Source organism: Carassius carassius, chromosome 3 (assembly GCF_963082965.1).
Source record: "Carassius carassius chromosome 3, fCarCar2.1, whole genome shotgun sequence".
Classification (NCBI taxonomy): Eukaryota; Metazoa; Chordata; class Actinopteri; order Cypriniformes; family Cyprinidae; genus Carassius; species Carassius carassius.
Genome location: NC_081757.1, coordinates 14,631,439 through 14,654,469, shown reverse-complemented (window position 1 = coordinate 14,654,469; position 23,031 = coordinate 14,631,439). Strand labels below are relative to the sequence as shown.

General features: G+C 38.9%; 1 protein-coding gene across 1 annotated transcript in view; it reads left to right on the top strand.

The window, feature by feature from the left end:
- The first annotated feature begins 2,887 nt into the window (after positions 1-2,887).
- LOC132120966 (immunoglobulin superfamily DCC subclass member 4-like) overlaps positions 2,888-23,031 on the top strand; it is an 82,200-nt gene continuing 62,056 nt past the window's right edge. Inside the window, exons 1-2 of the mRNA XM_059530180.1 lie at positions 2,888-3,124; positions 3,223-3,350. Coding sequence (XP_059386163.1) covers positions 3,284-3,350 — 67 coding nt within the window. The 5' untranslated portion in view covers positions 2,888-3,124; positions 3,223-3,283. The remainder of the gene's footprint in view (positions 3,125-3,222; positions 3,351-23,031) is intronic.

Here is a 23,031-nt window from a genome sequence, read left to right as displayed (position 1 = left end):
AAAAAAGGAGGGAGAGTGCAGGATATCATTCAAGCCAACAAGAAAAATAATTCAATCATATTTTTAGCCACAACAAGAGTTCATAGTAACTTTTTTGTAAGAGTCCATGAAAATAAACCAAGCAAAACCAGACCTTCAATGTATTGTGGAGAGATTTCCGTAGATTTCAGGCTGCTGTCTGGGTGCCTCCCCATTCGTATACAGCAGTAGGCCACATACCTCTCTTCTCCCTCTCTGGGCTGCATGCCAGCGTATCCAAGTGGCACTGGACCACCAATTGTACCACTGAGCTTTTTGTCCTATGCCTATGTGCCACTCCTGAGTCTCAGTAACCATGGTGACATGCAGACTGTGCCAACATTTGGTGCCCTTACAATGGCAGAAGAGCAGAGTAGTAACTGGGCAGGGCAGTTATTTACAACACCATCATATTTGGGGACTGGCTCTGCTGGGTTGCTCGAAGTACACAATGGGTCAGAAAAACTCAAATTGAAGTATTTGTCTCCTTCCTTTGAATAAAATTTAAATCTGAGTGAAAAATCAAAGCTCTTTTTTCTTTTCTTCTTCTTTTTCTTTTTTTTAACCTAAAAGCGCAATCCGTGTCCTCATTTGGTGCACCCAAAACCATTAATGTCAACAGCAAATGTTTCCAAATGGAAAAGACTTTTCACAATTGACTTGTGCCTATGCACAGCAAAAAGGTCACTTTTTTTCTAAGCAACACTTTTCTACAGCTTTTTAATTTCATATGCCAACCTTTCATTCTGAAAAAAAAAATACTGTATTGATTTTCTCCTTCAGATCTTTAGCTTAACACGGTTCAATGATCAATACATACGGGAACAAAATACTTCTAAAATGCCTTGGCTTTAAAATCATCAGCATGTACGGTTTCAAGGATGAAAAGTTCATTCATTCACTCTGTCCTGCAATGAATAAGATGTTTCAGATTGAAATCAACCTTAGGGCACTTCCTCTGACTTCTTCAGAGGCAACTGATAACTTTCTTTCGCATAACATATCTTAGAGTGAGACCTAAGATATATTATAATTCTTCATTAGTTTAACAGCTACTGTACATACTTTTATCCAGTTAGCAGTAGAGAAACTGAGGCCTCCTTACTCTGAGGGAGCTTTCAGTCATGTTAGGCACTTTAGAACCCTAAATGAGGTTTATCACCCCAGATTTAAACTCATTTGAGCAGATGTTTGAGATCTCAAAATAGCATACTTGTGTTTTGGGGTGTTCCTTTGTGTCTGTAACAGGTGCATATAATCTTTCTTTTTATTTATTTTTGTTTTGAAGTGAAAGCAGCCCACCCTAAAAACAACATGCACAAGCACACACACACAATCACTCCATTATGCCATGACAAAACTGCCTTTGATGTGGTGGAAGCAGAGCAATCTAGAGTCACGAGAGCACAGAGAGGCAGGAGATATTTACTGAGTGAGTGCGCTCTGCTTACAGGAGCAGTGTTGTTTGGAGAGACAGCAGCTGCAGGAGGGACATCCCTGTTGTTTGATCTGTTCCAGTCCCTCTGAGGTTTGGATACGGTTATCCCCAGGAAGCCCATCGGTTTGCATTTGGGAGAGATAAAATATCTCTGCCCATTCTGAAAATGGTTGGCCCAAGACAGAGTCCGCACACATAAACTATGAAATATTAAAGTCTGTATCATAAAACATATTTTCATGGGTAATGAATAAATGCTTACATAACACATCTCCCGTGGCTTTTCTCTAATCTACTCTGTAAATACACAGGGCTGGACCTCAAAATGATGCCAGCTGGTGTATATGATAAAATTGTTTACACCTGGTATCTTTTAGAGTTTGTTTTGTAGTTTTGTGATGAGTATATATAAATCTTCTCTTTCTTCAGAAGGAAGAGATTAGATTATTAGAGAATTTATTAAAGTGTTCTTCAAGCTTAGAAAGAAATGATTATTTAAGAACTGTGTGTTCACTTGAAAGGTTCTTGTACTCATAAAAATGAAGGGTCCAAAAATAGGTTTTGAAGCGATGCCAGAGAAGAACAATTTTAAGGTTCCCAACACGCTCAGACATAAAGGTTCTTAATTGGCATCTATGTTTTCAACCTTTAAAAAAGGATAGTTCACCCAAAAATGAAAATGACAAAAATAAAAATTAATTACTCACCCTCATGTCATTCCAAACCCGTAAGACTATCGTTCTTCTTCGGAAAACAAATCATGATATTTTTGATGAAATCCGAAAGCTCTCTGACCCTTCATAGACAACAACACAACTGACACATTCAAGGCCCAGAAAGGTAGTTAGTACATCGAAAAAATATGAGTTGTTTACCTTGCTCTGTCCCCTGTGAGCCTGTGTTTGAACTGACCCTAGTTAGCTCTTTGTGTTCAGGGTCCCATGCACATGGCTGTGTCAGTGGCCAGGAGGAGTGGGATCTTCAGCCTGTAGGAGCACATGACACGGATGCACATGTGATCTCTCGCCCCCTCAGAGAGAAGAATTCTAGAATTCCATTTTTGAAGGTCATGGCAGAGGGTCCTGCAACCCCAACTGTGTGCCTACTGATGTGTGTGTTGCACACTAGTCTATGACTTGCATATCAATGAACAAGTGAATGTTATTGATATTATTATGCATACACATTTAATTGTGTGTGCCTTCTAGACGTATACAATTAATAGGCAACTACTTAAGTAGCAATGAATGATGTTGTAAATAGGCTAAAACACATCTGATAGCGCGTGCTATAGCAATATATCAGAGATCAAATTAAACAAGGGGGTCTTTTTCTTTGCTACTGGCAAAATACGAAGCTCCAAATTAGTAAGTGTCTGTTTATTCAACATTGTTGTGTCGTGTATTTGGCGCAGCGCGTTTGCAGGTTACAGGAAACTAGCGTGGAGCCGTGTACACGGAAAGGGGGTGTGTGAGGATACTGGCAGCGTTTCATGCAGCTCCAGTGGACACCTAAAGCGGGACTCACTGGTCTGTGTGTGTGTGTGTGTGTGTGTAAAGAGAGCTAACACACACTATCACACACCTTAACATTTGGACACAACATGGCGATGAGGCGCCGAGAGACACGACGACTCTTCCCCGACTAACAACCACGTTATGTTTATAGGTGGGGGAAGCGCGCGACAGGGAAATACGTTAAATTACGCGCAACTAATTAAACCTGAAAAGATTTTTTTTCCCCTGAATTCCATTATATGCATGTAGTTGTAGCGGTCATATAAAGCACACACTGCTTTACCCCGCTGCTGGAAATCAAGCGCTCTACATGGCGGTGGAGAATATATGGTTCTTCTATCTACTTTCTCTGGGTTACTGTGGATTATCCGTGCAAGGTAATACAAGTTAAATCTAAACCCAGTGTTTTCCAATGCAGCGTCTTTTAAGTTGTGTGTGTCTGTTAGCCAGTATGTTTGTATTTCTTTGTATCTGTCAGGATATGCGAGTAGAGGGGTCTGGAGAGAGGAATCGTGCACCTTGCTTGTTGCAGCGTTTCGGAGCTTTTACTTTTCACATTTTCCTTTTTTATATCCTTTACGCAAACAGGCAGTCAAATTACGCTTAAGTAGTCTACTGTATTTATTTGTGGGTTCAACTTTTTGTCACATCCAGAGCTCGCTTTTGTAAACAATATTATGCGTTCAATATTTACGTTAATTTAGACGTAATATCGACAAATAATAAAACGATATTTAAAAAAAAATGAAAACTGAAAAAATGGATGATTAGGGCAGTGTTTGGTCAAAGGGGCGGATATATTATTGGGGGGCTCTAGTCTGGGAATGTACAGGTTAATAGTCATGACTTACTGCAAACATTTGGTAAATTAAATGTTAGACTTTAAAAGCGGTTTGTGTGACTGCCTTATTTACATATGAAGCCCCAGGATGTGGATTGTTCTTAAAAAGTCCATGTTAGCAGTTTAAATTTTACGTATTACTTAAACGTTGCAAGTGAATAGCCTATTAACATTTACCCCGATTGTCATTGAGTTGAATACATGAAAGTAAAACTTATTATTTTTTTTTTTTTTAAAAACGAACATTTAGCTATTAAAGCAGAATATTCGTCTTGAAATGAATGACTCTGAAAAAATAGTGACACGAATTGTTACGCTGAATTGTGTAACCTAGGGTAAGTAAATACATGTAGCCTATGTAAAGGTTATAACGATAACAAGCTTGGGGAAAAGTAGGGTTTTCTGTTTGGTGTTTTCACACAAAACAAAGAGGACAGAGATGGACAGGCCAGGTGGAAGAGAAAGCAGTGGGCTTTTTATGCTTCATAGCCTAGTGTCTTTCCACTTTTTTCTGTGTAACACAACGTAACAAACCAGAAATTCTGCATTTTTGGTCCACGTTCCCCAAGTGTGCCAAAACGGTAACAAATAAGTAGGCTAGTATATATATATATATATATATATATATATATATATATATATATATATATATATATATATATATATATTAATAAATATCTTACATTGTGATGCCTTCGTCGACCACTAGGGGAAATGGGTTGAAATACCCCTCACCCCCGAAAGGCATAATTAGCACCCTTTTTAAAACGGTGACTTGGGTAACCGGAAAATTACTGGCACCAGCGTGTTATGATTTTGATACTTATGGATTTTTCTGACATTTAATCAAATAAGTTTAAACAGTACTTTGGGATTTTTGGTGTACAATACACACATTTTGTGTAATCTTATTGCATATATTTCTCGGACTGGTTGGCATGTAGTGAAATTGGAGAGATCAAAGGCAGCCAGCAGGAGTGTTGAGCGCTGTTCAGTGCAGGAGCCTCGGGCAGGATTCAGTCACAGGCGCTGGAGGAAAAAGGGGTGGGGAGTGGTCAGGGCGATTTATCCAAAGACTATACACCTTATTTAAATAACAAAGGAGAGCACTGAAACACATGGGCACCTCCTGGCATCCAGCGATGCCTTCGTTTCACCGATGTCCATTGGGAAAAATAAACAGGAACCACATCGGTCAAATCACAGTGTCATCTTTGAGCTCCTTTAACGATTTTAGTGCCAGTGCTGTAGCGGATGTATTATTTACAGAGGGGCGGGACCAACTTGTGATCAATAGCATTAAAATGTGTGTGCGAGACCACTCTGCAAAGCTGAAGAATGGCTCTTATTTGACTTGTTCATTCTTTTTCCTTTGAAAATTTTACAAACAGTTTGTGCTTTTTGAGAATCTTTTTAACATTAATCTTAAATTCAGTTTTCATACAACAAGCATGATCTTCTTCTTCGAATCCGTTGCAATTTCAGATGTCGTTCTGCCAGTATCTGGCGCAGGTCACAGCTGATGGAGTCGGTTCAGCCAGATCCTGGGGGCTGCACTGGGGGGCGTTTTCACACTCCAGTAGGTGAGACATTGTCTGAACTGCTCCACAGCTACATGTGTCGTCTGTCTGGTGGTTCCAAGTTTTCATAAGTGCTTTGCACCTCCCCTGTTCCACTCGTAGTCTGTTGAGGGTCTTCCAGGTTAGCCATGGGAGGTCGTGCACGCTGGCGAGACATTCAGTCCGGGTGATTCCTCTCTCCATCAAATCCTGGGCTTGTGTAGTTAGCTGGTTCCAGTCATCTTTCCAAATGTTGGTCCTTGCTATTTCTTTGGTTGTCTGGAGAAGTGGGACTGTCAGCAGGAAACTGGTTCTTGATTTCAAACGGGGTGGGGGTGCTATGTGTCCATGCAGGGGGTGCCTGGTGTCAAACTCCTGTGCTCTCCGCTCGTCTTGGGCGATGATGGATCATCTGATGTTGGGGGGGGCAATGCCGGCCAGAGCATAGAGGCACGGGACTGACGTTGACTTTATACAACCCGTGATAATGTGGCAGGTGTCGTTGAGGGCTGTTTCAATCAGTTTGGTATGATGGGAGCGGCTCCAGCTTGAGCATGCGTATTCAGCTGTGGAGAAGCACAGGGCTAGGGCAGTTGCGCGGATGGTTGATGGATCGCCACCCCATTTTGAGTTTACCAGTTTACGCAGAATGTTATTGCGAGTGTTGATCTTAGGTTTGGTGTTCTGGAGGTGAGTTTTGAAAGAGAGTGTCCTGTCGAGTGTGACTCCCAGGTACACAGGGTGAGGGTGGTTGGAGAGTTTGTGGCCATCCCATGAGATGCTCAGTTCTTTTTTCGCATCTCGATTTTTGAGATGGAAACTGCATAATTGAGTTTTTGATGGGTTGGGTTTCAGGTGGTTGTTTTTGTAGTAGGTTTTCATCTCTTGGAGGGCATTTTCCAGGACAGCCTCAATCTTCTGGAAGTTCTCCTGTTGGGTGGTGATGCAGAGATTGTCCGCATAAATAAAGCGGCGGCATTGTGAGTGAAGTGGTTGGTCATTAGTGTAGATATTGAAAAGGAGGGGGGCCAGTACACTGCCTTGTGGTAGGCCGTTCTTTTGGGCTTTCCATTTGCTCTTCTTGTCATTTAATTGGACAAAGAAGCGCCTGTTGTTAAGGAGGCTTTTGATGATTTGGCACAGGTCGAGGTCACCAGTCATGTCAAAAAGTTTCCTAATCATGGTGCGGTGCTGGACTGTATCGTAGGCAGCAGTAAGATCTATGAAAGCTGTTCCAGTGATGAGTTTATACTGAAAGCCATCCTCAATATGTTGGGTGAGGTTCAATAGCTGCCCAGCACAAGAGCGACCAGGACAGAAACCAGCTTGATCTTTAGTAAGCTTAGAGTCTATAACTGGCATAAGGCATTGGAGTAATAGCCTCTCATAGAGCTTGTAGGTGGTGCAAAGGAGTGAAATTGGTCTGTAGCTCTTTGGGGATGATGGATCCTTTCCAGGTTTGAGGAGTGTGACTATCTTGGCCTTTCTCCATGCCGGTGGGGTTATTTTCTCTGCCATGCATGAGTTCATCATTTCTAAAAACCAGGTCTTTGCTTTAGGTCCCAGGTGCTGTATCATTTACGTCAGTACATCGTCGGTTCCTGCTGCTTTCCCAGGTTTCAGCATATTCATTGCAGCTTCCAGTTCTTGTGGATCGAAAGGCTTTGTAAGTGCACTAGCTGGTTGTGGGTGGACCGGTACCGCTGTCCGGCGGTATTCTCCTGTGGGTCTGCTACCAGCTGTGCTGCAACTGCGTTTGCTGTGACTGTTGTGAGAGTGGGTGGTGTGGTATGGTCTTCGCCGAGGCGGCGGATTGTGGCCCATGCCTTTCTGCTGTTGTTGGTCATGTTGGTATTTTCTAACAGCTCCTTCCAGGCTAGCCTTCGGTCTTCCCCAACTTTGTTCAGCAGGGTCTCTCCGAGTTCCGTGGTGGTGGGGGAGAAAGGGTCCTCATGATATGCCTCGTGGTAGGCTTTTAATAGTTCATTAGATGTTCCCGACAGCCCGGAGATATACTCGGTCTGACATCCTCTTGGTATATGTCGCCTGGCTGACATTTTCAGCAAGTCTATAAACATGTTGTAGTTTTTGTGGTGTGGTGGAATACTGGAGATGGAGTTTTCAATCTCCTGTTGGAACGACAGCCAGTCTGCCCTCCGCAGATTAAACCTTCTGCGGAAGGGGACGGTAGTTGCTTGGAGAACAGATTGGATGGTTACGGTGATGGGCCGGTGTTGCGTGTGGGGGATAGGATCCAAGACGGCTTTCACAGCTCTCTATGTTAGTTCACTGCTCACGCAAACAAGATCTGGGTTATATCCTCGTTTCCATCTGGCACTATGGAAAGATTTTGGCAGTTTAGCGTCGTGGATCAGGGCCAGGTGTTTCGACTCAAGCCAGGTTTCGACTTCATCACCATCTTGATTGTACGCTTCATAACCCCAGAGTGAGCTATGAGCATTGAAGTCCCCGATGCTGATGTGCTATTTCCTTTTGCATCTATCTGGCAGTTCAGGGTGGAGAAACGGGCTATGGGGGGGTTTATACACAGATGTGACCGAGACATTCGGGAGGGCAACTGTGATGGTTTCCATTTGCCCTTTGGTGATATGGGTGCAAACCTCTTTGATCACTATGTTTGGTCTGCTGAATACAGCTGACCCATACTGTCTGTGTCGGATCTCAGCCACCAGCTTCATTCCAGGGATGACTGGTCAGTGTTGTTCAGGGCCGATATGGGTTTCCTGCATGCACACTATATCGAAGCATCTGACCGCTTTTGCTAGTATGTCTGCCTTGCGTCTGGAGAAACCTTCAATATTAATTGAGGCGATTGACAGTGCAGGCCCGAGGGGGGCGAGTATCTGTTGCGCTTCTGCATCGCCATCTGTTTGATTGCTCAGGTTGGTATACAGATATTGGCCTACTGGCGGTAGTAATATCGGATAGAAACTATCAGATTATACCAGTCAGCGTTTCCCAGGCTGCACCGTGGAGAGGTTTCTGTATTAGCAGCCCAAGCATGATGATTGTCCTACATTTGTCCCTATTAAGATAAATTCATTGTGCTCTGTAAATTTGCATGCTAGTCCTGTAGATTATGCTTGACTGGTTCATGAAGTAACTGTCTGTTCTCTCTGTTGGCTACTGAGGGTGGTTTTTTGCTCGCATGTCCCAGTATTTAAGATTATAGGGGTTATTTAGAATGACTGGACCATAATGGCAAAAAGTGTCCCAGTTTACCCAATTTCACCATAATAATATTTCCTCTTAATAACAGAGGGTAGGATGCCTTTCCTTGGAAAAACTCTGGTTAGAATAATAACCAATGCCTTTAAAAGTGAAAGCTCCCTTTTAAGATTGCTGTTAAATCTTTGCAATGATATATCCATTTTGGTTTGTGTTAGATGAGGATATAAAATGGACAGAAAAAATTAAATATCCAATATTGTCTATATACCTTTCTTTACCCAAGTATATTATATAATTGCTAAGATTATTTAGCTATGAAATATCCTCTTACTAGTCATTAATAAACTATACTAATAGTTAAGTATATTATATTAATCACTGAGACATTTCTCAAAAATATCTTATTTTATGATGCACACAATGAACAAAGTTATCTTTGAATACTTGGATAATTTCAGAGAGGTGGAAATCCAATTTGTGAAATCCAGAAAATGAACTGAAAATGGTGAAAACATTTGAGCTAAAAAGAAAAAAACCCTACAAAATCTAGTCCTATTGTCTTAAGTATTACTAAACACAGTCTTCAGGGTTAAATTGAAACATACAGGCATGTTGGGGTATTGTTGGAATGAAATTAAATGCTGACTTGAACACCTGCAGTTTATGATGATAAAAGAAATCTGAGATGTTTTGATCATAATAGATGCTTTATTATGGACAGGCGGTGATGTGGAGTAGTGCAGTATTTTGACAGGTGTCACCACAAGAGATGCTGTAAGAAATTACAATAATAGGAAAAGTTAGAAGGAGTGGTCGAGTAAGTAGATCTCCTTGTCAGAGTGAGTTAAAGTTTTTGATTTCTCAGGTTGAATTTGAAAACCAAGAACATAACGTCCCTGTTTCCTCTGCTACTATTCCCCCATGTCCACTAAGATTTGTACCCATAAATTCAGGCTTGGCTTCCCTGGGGCTGTGTGCCAGGTTCACAACGAGCAAGAGGAATTTTGTGTGTTGTTTTGGTAAGTGATGCTGGAGAATCATGAGGATGTGATTTGGGGTGATCCGTCTCTTTTTTTTTCTCTCTTTCTTTCTATTCAGATTTATAAACAAGGCGCTTTGCTTTTCCACAGGAAAGATCACATCATTATATCTGTGAACTGAAGAGACGAATAGACAGCGTGTTGATGTGCTTAAGAGGCTGCGCCTCTCCACTTAAAAAATCCAGCTTATGTTTTGCTTTCTCATGTAAAGCTTCCCGTCGTGTTGTTTCACATTCCAGCCTTCTCCTAGAAAGCCATGTACAGCTGTCTGCTTTTAAAGATTCACCAAAAAAAGACAGAAGCAGCGTAGAGGCCAGAGGGCATGTTTTACAGGGTCTGTCACATGGTCTCAAAGGCATGCTGCTCCAGCACCATGACTCAGAGCTGCAGTGTGTGCTCTGTCCTGGGGGGCTCACCATGTTTTGATCAGCAAATCAGCACAACACGGCCTGTTCTGCAGAAAGGAAAGAGTTACTCTTTTGTGCTCCATCGCATATATTTCCAGCTTTATCACTAGATCTGCTGTGTAATCTTTCTCTAGTACTGCTGCAGCACTTCTGCCATTACCTCCATTAAGCATCCCTTCATGACCTCATTTTCCCTCTTCTTTAACAAGTCTTAATATTGTTTAATGCCCCTGAGAGGGATGAAGGGATTTTCAATAATTGCACAAACTGTAGACTGAAGCAGATGCTTCCAGTAATAGTAGCATACACTGTCGAGGCGTTTATACTCACATGGTTTTGGGCTGTGATGCTTAAGCTGAAGATACTGTTCAAAGTGAATGATTAAAATGGATGATGGGAGGTGTGAAGGTTTTCTAGTTTTAGATTCTTTCTGGTTAAAACCTCTAGGGATGCACCGATATTGAAATTCTGGCTCATACTTGTAAACCATTAATTGTCTGGTGAGTTTTAACTATTAGCACTTCAACATGCACTCTTATAGAGAAAGTGTACTTCAATAGCTCTTAAATCTTTGCCATAATTATCACTATCCTTTTGAGTTACTGCTAGATGATGATTTTAAAATGTGCCAACATAATTAAATATTAATTATTGGCTAATAAATATTCAATATCTACTTATAAATTGGAGAAAATAAAATCATTGATATCATACATTGAACACGTCAACTGTCATTGAAAAGAAATGACTTAAGACACTTTGTAGATGCAAATTAAATTTGGCATGAAATTGTGTGTGGTCTTTTCTTCCCTTGTTGTGCCATATGTGTTCTAGAACTAGAATAAAATGTAGGATTTTTGCCATTGGGAATTGATTGGATCATTGTCTTTGGTACATTGCTTCTCAAGTGAGTGAAAAGTTTCTGGAGGGAAAGGATTGATTCAGGTTAGGTTGGGTGAAGCTGCGTGCCTCCATGTATTTTGCATTTGCCAGGTTTGCTGGTCAGTGGTGAGGTGAATCCTTTTCAGGAGAAGGAAATGTGGGTTGTACAAGGAAGTTATTCATTATCCTACTTCCTGTCAGTATTTACAAAGATCTGCTGCAGGTTGTTGACCCTGGGAAAGGTTGACAGATCTCTTCAATGATCTCTGTAATGTACATAATGTTTTAACTGGTAAGAATTGATTCAGTTGTTGTGTAAATATCTGACATACAATAATATGCATGTTTCTATATTTGAACTTCTGCAATACGTCTAATAAGAATCCTCAAACTGATCTATGGTTCAAACAAATAAAGCTGATGGTGCTCAGTTCTCTGTGTTCTGTGTTGCAATGGCTATTTGAGTTCAACATTTGTACACATGGACTCCAGGGATACTGTGACCTGGATAACAGCTGTCAAAATCTATCTGCATGTGGCTCAAACAGAGATAGAACCTTTGGGTCAAAGGGAGATGAAAAAATGTACAAAGGGAGGAACTGGATGGGTCAAGGGGAGACTAGAAAAGTTTAATGAGTAATTGGAATAATTAGTACTCCCCATTTACATTATAATTAAACTGACTGCTTGTCTTTCTTGAGGGGATAGTTCACCCAGAAATGAAAATTATCAACATTTACTCATCTTTATGTCTTTTCAAACCTGTGTGACATTTGTTCTTTCTTTTTCTTCTGTACAATGGAAATCAGTGATCACCAAATTTTTCCATACCAACATTGTTCAGGATTCCGGAGTGAGTAAATTGACGGATTTTAAGTTTTTGAGTGAACTATCACTCTAAACTTCTGTCATCGTAGCAGATTTGTGAATTTTTTTTTCTTTTCTGTTTTTTTTCAAGTTCACACTATTTAGTCAAACTTCAATGCATCACTGAATTCCCTCCTCTTTTGGTTGATAATTGACTTGTTTGCTAACATACAGACTACCAAGAACTTTCAAGCCCTGCCAAGGGCCTCTTAGCCAAGAGCCTGGATAATATTTTTTTAACAAAGTTTAATTTTTATTAATGTCTTCTACTGTTTGTAATCATATTTGATCCAATTCCCTTGGTTTTATTGAACCGCTTACTGTTAAGTGTAGACCGAAATGTTTCCCTCACAGTGATCAACATCCACAGCAGGAACAGTTCTAGGATTTCATCCTCATGGGGACTTAGCCCTCAGTGAGAATGTGTAGCAAGAGATCACTGCCTAAGTGGTGCCTCTTTGTAAGTCAGCACCACTATATCACTATATAGCAAGTCAAAATTAGCCTGCTGGTGCTTAAAAGGATATTTCACCCAAAAATGAAAAATTGGTCATTAATTTCCATTGTTCATTTTCGGAACACAAATTAAGATATTTTTTGATGAAATCCAATAGCTTGCTGACCCTGCATAGACAGCAACGTAACTACTGGATACTGAACAAAAACTAAAATAGTGCTATACTATTAAAAAAAAAAACAGATCCAGGACCTAGGGCTGGGCGATATATTAAAAAAAATGATATCTCGATATTGTCAAAAAATTTTCGATATTCGATATATATATCTCGATATGTTTGCATTTAAATAATAAAAAATAAAACATGATTTTCTTTTGCCCATTTAAAAAAAAAATTATTTAGATTAAACAGCTAATTTAAGCAGTTAAAAAATCTAGACCAAGAGATCACTTACTGCTTTTTATTAAATGAATACATGTAGGCCTATATGTAACTGAAGCAGTGCAAATTAAGTAACAGTTACAGAAAGTGCATTCTGTCAACTTTTTAGTGCATGCAATTCACAATTTAAACTATGCAAGTGGGATAAGTATTATATATTAATTTTTTAACAAGTTTTTAAGATAAGAACACAAGTCTGTCAACTGTCTGCGGTTTTAAGAGAAGCTCTGTGGCATGAAACTATGTTCCTACTAACACTAAAAACCCTCTTAGATGGGGAGCTAGTTGCTGAAGCACATAGCTATTTCTTATATATAAATATATATAAATGAATACCAAAGACTTTTGCATTCTCTCTGTCTATATTATGGAAACTGGTAAAAATATATCAGTGAAATTCCCCAATAGTAATTCCAAATGGACATAGCCTATGTTTCTCTATTCAAACATCAGCGGTCGAGTAAGTGCATTTATTTTGCGATCACAAATGCAAACAATACAGTTGAGATCTCACGACAGAACACAGACCGGCTGAACGACGCTTTCATTAGATCGCTCAATTCCAGCTTGTTAGTGTTTTCAGATTATCATCGGCGGCTCTTCCGCAATGAGGAGTGAGCACGTGCGCATGGTTGCCAGATTGCTTAAAATAAGCAAACACCGGGCAGAAAATGTATCCTTGTAACAGTGGAGCTCTGATTCGGAGATTTTAACTTTTGTTATCTGGCAACCGCTATCATTAAAGCTCTCGTAGTAGAGGGGCGTAGAGCAGTCAGCAGTTACAGGTTCCTTTTTTGGACATTTGGCGCGTTCTTTTGGGAAAGTATGCTTGAATTTGAAATATTCGATATTCCCGATATATTCAAATTGTACATCGTCGTCAAAATTATTCCGATATTATCGCTAATATTCGATATATCGCCCAGCCCTACCAGGACCATACTTTTTCAATTAATCAAAATTTGGTGTTTAAATGAACAGAGCAAATGGAAAGAGAGAGTGCGATCTATATTACAGCTCTTTAGTTGAAGCATAGAAAGACAAACGTTTAGCTGAAAATACACAATTTTACAGCTTAGGGTGAAGTCATTATGTATTATGCATCTAGAGGCCGCGTTCACACTGTATAGAGGCCTGTATTTGTATGTACTGTATTTGACAGAGGACCTTTCTCAGCCGCTCCAGCAATGGACGTAATTTGGAAAACTATCTGCATGGATTTGCAGATCGCTGATAGTTCCAGCAATCAACTGTCAGTGGCAATTAATCGTCAAAACCGATACACTGGTCGACCTCTAGTGCAGTGCATCCAGGCTATATATAGGGCTGTGCAAATAATCGAAATTCAGTTTCGATTTTGGCCTCCAACGATTATGAAAATAGTAATCTAGATAAAGCGATTTTTGCGCCCCATTCCGCCCCCTTTCCAGCAGTACGCTTTCACTCCTACATAAAAGCCCATTTTCACGTGTAAATCAGTAAAATCATGTAACGTGAATTTTACGAAATGGGAAACAGAAAGCATTTGTTCATGTATCTTGAAGTTGACCTAAAAACTTAAAAGTAGCTTAACATACTCCTACTGCTTTTCCTCTTTACAAGTCTCCCCTCCATTCTGCCAGTGCACTGCAGGAGGAAAATACTAGTTAGCACAGCATTCCCGGGAAAAAGTGAGCAAGTAAAATTGAAATAATTTATACAAGATGAGGAAGAAAAGAGTATACATGTGTTTTAATGTACCCCTAGACTCTTACCTTCACGCACGTCTCTGTGTGGGTCTGCCTCTGCCAGCAGCGCTGCGGCCACGAGGAAAAGACCAGATAATACAGCTGTACTCGGAAACTGAGATATTCTTACGGACACTTAAACCTGGCTTTATATCTTGCAAATAGCATCAGAATACAATGCATAATGCTGCTGTATCTTTGTATGATATGATGATAGTTTCTCAAAATAAGTCAAATGCTCATGAACTCACAGCAGTTCTAGAGATTATGTTTGTGTTCATGTACTCATATATTGAGGCAGCAGAGGCTGAAAACACTGCAATCTTCAGTAGGTCTAGTGTAGTAAATGAAACTGCATGTCTGTCCCAAGGGCGGACTGGGAAAAAAAAATGAGGCTGGGAAATCTCACACTCATACACCAACAACACATTCTGAAACATGGACAACCCTATTTTGTGTATGGACCTGACATGAAAAATATTTAAATCCTTAGGTTGGGGGACATGCAAAATAATTAAGAGTTCTCTCCTGAACTGCACCTTCACTTCCATTATCCATCCATCCTCTCATGACTTTAATACTGAAGATTTTTATTTGACTTTTACCATGTTTTGTAAGTGCATCGGCCGATCGTTATGCGCATCTCGTCAGTAAAGCCGGTTCTCTAATCAGCTGTAAATTCCCTCAGGTGCGTGATTTCACATAGAACAGCTGTTACTACACCGAGCCATTTTTAACTGAGAAGCTGCGCAAATCCACGTTCATTTTCAGCGTTTATTTGCGCATCTTCTCAGTTAACAACGGCTCTGTGTAGTATCAGCTGCTCTATGTGAAATCCACTTGTATTTATTTTTACTACAAATTCCATGGTTAAGCTATGGTTAGTGCCATACCATATAGGCTACATTAATTTCCCTAAGGTTGTGTTTTTGTCTGCATTAGCTCCCCCTAAACCGATGATAAAATATGATTATTTGTCTGCTAAATTATTATTGTAAAATTACAATAGATAATAATGATGTCGTTTATACAGTATTTTGAGTGAGTGTGAGCAATGAGCTGTCTTTACAGATGAAACTGCTGACCTGCACTTGAAACCCTGAACAGAAGTGTCGCTTTTCTGCCCCAGCTGTGCTCTTCCACAGTCCACTCCACTCTCTCGAGTCTCGCATTGATTACTCAGAGTCTGATCCAAACTGTTTGGCGGATGCGCGGAGAGCGCGCGAGCCCAACCATTGCCAGTCAAGACTAACCGATTCATGATTTATTAGAGATTAAATTATCGAATGGCGGATTCGGAAATGCGTACATTCGGCGTGCAATTATACAATAACAATATTAAAATAGCGGGCCAAATCGTCTTCCAGTCCACCGGGAATTGTCCTGGTTCTCCCGATGGCCAGTCAGCGCCTGGTATCCACAGACACGCAGAACATGCAGGATTCATAGATTGTCATTTTGCGGCTTAATATTCACAGACACTCCCATATCGCGTTTTGATTAAAGTGTACTGATCTACTTTTTGTTTATTCTTCCAAAATGTGGCATATTCTGTCCGCGTTAGGCTGAATTCCATTTTAATGACTGGATTATACGAACCAGACTGTTTTCGCGTCACGGAGATTATGGGCCTTTTGGGAAAGAAATAAGCTGTAGCCTATGTGGATGTGTGTAAATATTCAAATGTAATCCCCTTTGTAATCGTTAAAATTTTCATAAGTAACTAATTTAATTACTCATTTTTTCTTAGTAACTGTAACTGATTACAATTACATTTATTTTGTAATTAAATTACGTAACGCCGTTACATGTAACTAGTTACTTCCCAACACTGCCAGTAACTTCCATAGTATAGAGAAAAAATACTAGTGGTCGACCGATATATCGGCTTTGGCAAGAGAGTGTGAGCACACAGTGCTCTCACTCCCTCTCTTGTTCGTCATCGTCTACAGTTCTGTCTAATACGGATAGAAGTCTGTCTAATAATGCGATAGAATGGTTAAACAAAGGAATTAATGTATACAGAAAGTATTATAATGATTGCTTTTATTTTAGGCCTGTTAGTAATAGAAAGGCAAACATTATAATATTTTCTCGTTTTCTGTCAGCATTAAGCAAAATAAGCATTTATATAATTTAAATACATTTTTCAATGACTAATGATCATTTGATTTCACAAAATCTTGCCAACTTTGTCAAATCCAGCTGTGAGATCTTGTGAAGTGTGCATTTTTATCCAGCATGATCACGTGTTTTCTGGGTGATGGTCAGTCTGTGTGAATTGAATGCTTTGAACCTTAAACTCATGATTTCAAATTATGCTACACTTTATGCATTTGCCTACTGTCATATTCATGTGCTGTATGTAAAATGAGGGTTACCCTGGCTTTATTTGAAAAATATTATTCCCAATGCACACAAACTTCCCAGAATACTGAATGCCCTGTTGGTTACAGTGTTTAATTTATCTTTAATTTAAATTTTATTTAATTATTAAAATATTTAAATAAAAATTTATTTATTTTTGAAAAATACTGTCATTTAAAGTATACGTATATATTTTTTAATTATTTCAAATTTCTTAAATATTAATAATAATAATAATTTAATCTGCTATCGCCCCTCTGCTTTCCAAGATATCGGCATCGGCTGTCAAAAAACAGACCACTTTTAGTCGACCACTAAAAAATACCAGAAACTGTTTAGTTACCCACACAGGGGGTGCGTGATAAATATCGTCCGATAATTAATGCCCATCTCGTCAGTAAAGCTGGTTATCTAATCAGCAGTAAATTCCATCAGGTGTGTGATTTCACATAGAGCAGCTGTTACTACACAGAGCCGTTGTTAACTGACAAGCTGCGCAAATTTAACGCTGATAATGAACGTTGATTTGCGCCGCTTGTCAGTTAACAACGACTCCGTGTAGTAACAGCTGCTCTATGTGAAATCAGCACCTGATGGAATTTACAGCTGATTAGAGAACCGGATTTACTGACGAGATGCGCATTAATTATCGGGGCGATATTTATCGCGCACCCCTACTTCAAAGTATTTAGTTTTATGTTTAACAGAAGAAGGAAAATAATTACAGGTTTGGAACAACTTGTGGGAGTGTAAACGATGACAAAATTTTCATTTTTGGGTGAACTATCCAGTCACCCAAGTCAGACAGTCCACCATGAGCATGCTTCTCTGCAAACTGCACGTTTACCATTATTTACTGGACAGACTCACTGATAACTTTCCTATTTCGCTCTACATCGGGAGAGCCTTGTGTTCAAAGGGCAGATATGAGCTCCTCGATGTTTTAAACCACGCAGGGTTAAAGGCTTTAATTTTGCGCATTCTGGAGGCTCCATCATGACCATGGAAACAAACATGCCAAGATGAGCTTCTCTAACTTCGTATGTAATTGATTTCATTATAATTGCTATTAGCATTATAATGGGTGCAAAATACTTATTTTTTATTTAGCTTGTTGGCTTTTGTAAAATACGGGACAAATCGCATCCCGTATTGATTTGATACCGGACGCATAATTACGGGACGATTCTGTATTGTTAGGGACGGGTGGCAACCCTACATGCATATTAGCATTCTCTTTGATCCTGAAAATTTTGAAAGGTGTGCGTCTTTCCACTCCAAAGATATCGGCAAAAGTTTTTTACAAGGTAAGATTTTCATTTCACTATGTCCTTTCCACAATGAATAGCTTATATTCCTTTTATGACTGTGAAATTTCACGTATATCATTGCAAATGTTACTCTGTGCTCTAAAATAGACATTTTATGATATTATGCCATGCAAGGTCTTTCCATAATAGAGGAACATGCAAGTATGACAGTGTGGTATGGTTGAGACGCAGTGTATCAACTGTACCCAGACAGGTGTCCTATTGTGTCACATGCTGTTCAGCTGTATAGTGTTATGATAGGTTAAAAGTTACATTTACACACATGCTATGCAAATATGATATTTGTGATATTTAAGCTGTCTTATAAATGGACATATTTTCTAACATGAATGTTAAAACGATAACAGCATTTTGTGAAATATACAAGCTGGTAAAGTGGGTACAGTTGACACACCCTTTATATCCTAGTTTTGCAGTAACAGTTAAATCAGAAAGTAAAATGCATATTTAGAGGCTATGTGTGTGTACTGGTATTATTAAATTCTAACCTTACGGGAAAATTTTGTTAGGTCCCTATGAGGAAACAAGATACAGAACGATTAAAAATTTAAAAATACATAAAGTTTGTGTGCTGAGTATAGGTTTAGGGGTAGGTTTATAGAATATACAGGTATGTAGAGGAATAAAATATACTGTCTGTACTGTATAAAAAAATTATGTCCCTATAATGTTAGAAATACCCGTGTGTGTGTGTGTGTTTGCATGTGTGCATATGTGAGTAAGGCAGTGTAGTCAGTGAATGGACTTTATTTCTGTTTTTGTTGTATTCCATGACAATTTACATTGTTATATTTACTGTTATGTTTACATTTGTAGTGTTTAAACTATTTTGTTTAACTGAACCTGAATTAAATAAAGCAAGCAAATCTGAAAAAAAAAAATTGCACAATTGTAATTTATTCAATTTGCAATAAATGGTTTGCTATCTTTAGAGCATTAAGAATGGGCTCTCAACTGTACCATGGTACGGTTTAAATTTAAAATGCACCTTATGTTTATGACCTAATTGTGGAAAATATAAACCACTTTTATGGCTTGTATTAGTTTATAATATTTTAATACATGTGCAAAAAAAAAAATAGAATGTGAAAAATCACTTCATTTCAGCATCCTATTTTTTGTGTAGTGATGAAAAAAGCAGAAAGTGTCTCTACTGTCAGTCTACCCTATTTAGATTTACAGAAGGTGAGTATTGCTATAAAGAATGCACTGAAAATCTACAATAATACTGTACACACCATTTAAGAAAATAGTTTTTTTTTATTTTTATAAAAAATTCTGATAAATGCATTTTTTAAAAACTTTCTGAAGTGCTTCTTGTTGGAGAGCACTCTTAATGTTTTTCTGTGGGACATTTGAAGGTCCAAGGTGTTATTTAGTTATTTTTTACTCTCTTTCCTGTTAAACATTGTTAAATTATTAAGCAGTGTTTCTGGTATTATTATTTTTTTATCCTTGTATGTTATGTGGTGACCACTGGGAGGTGCTCTGGGCATATATTTTTCTTTATTGTGTTTATTCCCCGACGTGATGTATTTTTCACACAAGTTTGTTGCATTCTGTGTCTTTATTTAAAATATATTAAAGGGTTACTCCACCCCAAAATTTAAATTTTGTCATTAAGCACTTACCATTCCTAAATTTTGTCATTCCTAACCTGTAAAAGCTTCGTTCACCTTCGTAACACAATTTAAGATATGTTGGATGAAAACCATAGACTGCCAAGTAAATTACACTGCTAAAGTCCCAAAGATTATGAAAGACGTCGTCAGAATGGTCCATCTGCCATCAGTGGTTCAAGAGAGCTTATGAGCTGAACGCAGGCAGCGTACGCTCTTCTTTATCAGTGGCACAACAAGGTTGCGCTGTGTTCTTTCAAATCAAATTGTAAATATACGTAAAAACTTCTTGTAGTGCCGGTGATACAGAAGAGTTTACGCTGTGGCGTTACAGTGAAGTGGAGAGGAATTGTTGAATAAAATCTTTATTTTTGTTTTCTTTGTGTACAAAAAGTATTCTCGTCGCTTCATAATGTTACGGTTGCACTACTGGTGGCAGATGGCCTATTCTAACGACGTCTTTCATACTTTTCTATGGGACAGTCACAAGCCTCCCGGTGTTCATCCAAAATATTTAATTGTGTTCTGAAGACAAAAAAGCTTTTACGGGTTTGGAACGACATGAGGGTAAGTGATTTATGACAAAATTTTCATTTTGGGGTGGAGTATCCCTTTAAGCAACCTCCTACGGTATAGTTCGGGGAGCACGCCTAGAAATTGCACACCTTTAGTTAAGGCATACCTTTATAGTCTTCATAGCGAGCTAAGAGACAGTGTTATCGGGAAACGCAGCCTTGGTCTGTCATCGGTGATCATTCTTAGACTGCCAGATAAACTGTAAAATGAGGAGGCATATTATGTAGTAATAAGTTTATATTATGTCAAATATGTTTTTTTTTGTATTACCTTGAATTGAATTCATTTTGTTTGCTGAAAATTGCTTGTGTGTTTATGTATAGTGGCATGCTAATGTATGCGTAGATGCTGCATGTGTGAGCAAGTGTGTGAAGCAGGGTCTATTCCTCATGACGCTGGTTGGGTAAACAGTCATACGATCGCATTCCTTCCATTCCGTGCTGCTGTCCACTTGGTCACATGACCACACAGGAGGGCTCATAGTGGGGTGGGGAGGCATGCATTAGGAAGGGGAGCCATTTATCACTATGGGTGATTCAGATTGTGGACACAGGCTCCCACATTTACAAGGGTGTATTTTTTTTCTTCTTCTTCAAAGCAGGTGTATTAAACATGTCAGATACTGACTGTGATAAAATTCTCTACTCACAAAGATGCTGTGAAGATAATTAACAAGAGCAGATTCATAAAAGGTTTATAACCTTGCTGGTTCACCAGGGGTTTGGCCTTCAGTACATGATTTTATTTATTTTTTTTAGCTGGGCAAATAGCTGTCTGTTTTAAGTGCCTTCTTTTGTCCTGAATTTCCTCTTAAAATGTTGTTTTCAAAAGACTGCAGTATTTGCCTTGACAAAATAAAATAGCAATTCCAAAGGAGAAAAGGTAACTGTAAATACATCAAAGACTCCAACCGGGCTATTTCACTTCTTGTTTTAGTATTGATTGTTTTGCAGGGATAAATGTAGTCTTGACCCAGACCTGTGCCAGGACTGGGCCATCTGGGGACCACACTATTATAGTGTTGTGGACCGTGAGACTCTCTTAAAAGCCTAAAAAAAAACAGTAGCCTACTAGGCGGCTGCATATATGAAAATAAAATGCCTAACCCTAAAAAAATTCTAACAAAAGGTTTCTCAGCTGTTTTTTGTAGTATTATGTGTCCTTAATAACATACTAAAAGTTTACCAAAGTTTGACCACTAGAAAGGGGTAATTTCAAGATGGTGTCCAAGATGGGCAGGGACAACTTCATTATCTGACTTCTTCAAGTAATCTTGGTGTCTAACCCCATGTTTTCTGGGTCTATGAATCCATTGGACTTGTCTTAATTGCACTGACATGATTACATACTTATGAAATACATGATTTTGTAAGGTTTTATCATTGTTTGGGGTGAACCAGAGATGTAAACAATTTAGCCATGTAACTCCTACTCAGTACCTGTTTTTGTTTTTTTGCTAAAACACTTTACATTCAATGTAAAAGATATTGCACCCAAAAATAACGTAAATTGGATTTGTATAACTTTGATCATAACTTTGATCATAAACAACCCTGTGTTAGCCCAAACAGAGGCCTGTGTGTGAAACCTCTAAAATGGTCACTCATTTCAATTTTAATAAGGTAATACATATGTAATGCATCCTCTATAGATGTTTTTGAGTATAAAGGTGACATTATACTAAACCCAACAAAACTAAATTCACAATTTTCAGCAATTCAGAATATGGTAGAAGAGAATACTGACATTTGATATTGCTTGACTCATTGTAATGTTGTTGGCAGCACAGTGTATACCATTTTGCTCAAACAAAATTCATCCTTGACTACTCAAAAAAAGAAAAGTTCTTTATTTTTTGTAATTTAATAAAAAAAAATTATATTTGTAGGTTCATTGCACACAAACAGAAATATTTCAGGAGTTTTTTTGTTTTAATTCTGTTTGTTACGACTTACAGCTTAGGCAAATAAATAAAAATCAGTATCTCAAAAAATTTGAATATTCCATTTTGAGCTTAATTAGTTTTATTAATTATGAGTATAAATACTGGGTACCTCCTGGGCTAGTTCAGAACATGCAACCACAATTATGGGAAAGACTTGACCAGAAGACAATCATCAACATTTTCCACAAGGAGGGTAAGCCACAGAAGGTCATTGCTGAAAGGGCTGGCTGTTCGCAAAGTGCTGTATCAAAGTATATTTATAGAAAGTTGACTGGAAGGAAAAAGTGTGGTAGCCAAAGTTACACAAGCAACCGGGATGACCACAGACTTGGGAAGATTGTCAGGAAAAGCCGATTCAAGAACTTGGGAGAGCTTCACAAGGAGTGGACTGAAGCCGGAGTCAGCGCATCAAGAGTCACCACACTCAGACATCTTCAGGAAAAGCTACAGCTGTCACATTCCTAAAACCAAGCCACTCCTGAACCAGAACGTCAGAAGCATTTCACCTGGGGTAAGGAGGAAAAGAACTGGACTGTTGCTCAGTGGTTCACAGCCCTCTTTTCAGATGGAAGTTAATTTTGCATTTAATTTGGAAATCAAGGTCTGGAGGAAGACTGGAGAGGCACAGAATCCAAAGTCCAGTGTGAAGTTTCTGAAGTCAGTGATGATTTGAGTGCCGTGACGTCTGCTGGTGTTGGTCCATTGTGTTTTATCAAGTCCAAAGTCAATGCAGCCATCTACCAGGAGATTTTGTAGCACTTTATGCTTCCATCTGCTGACAAGCTTGATGGAGATGCAGATTTAAT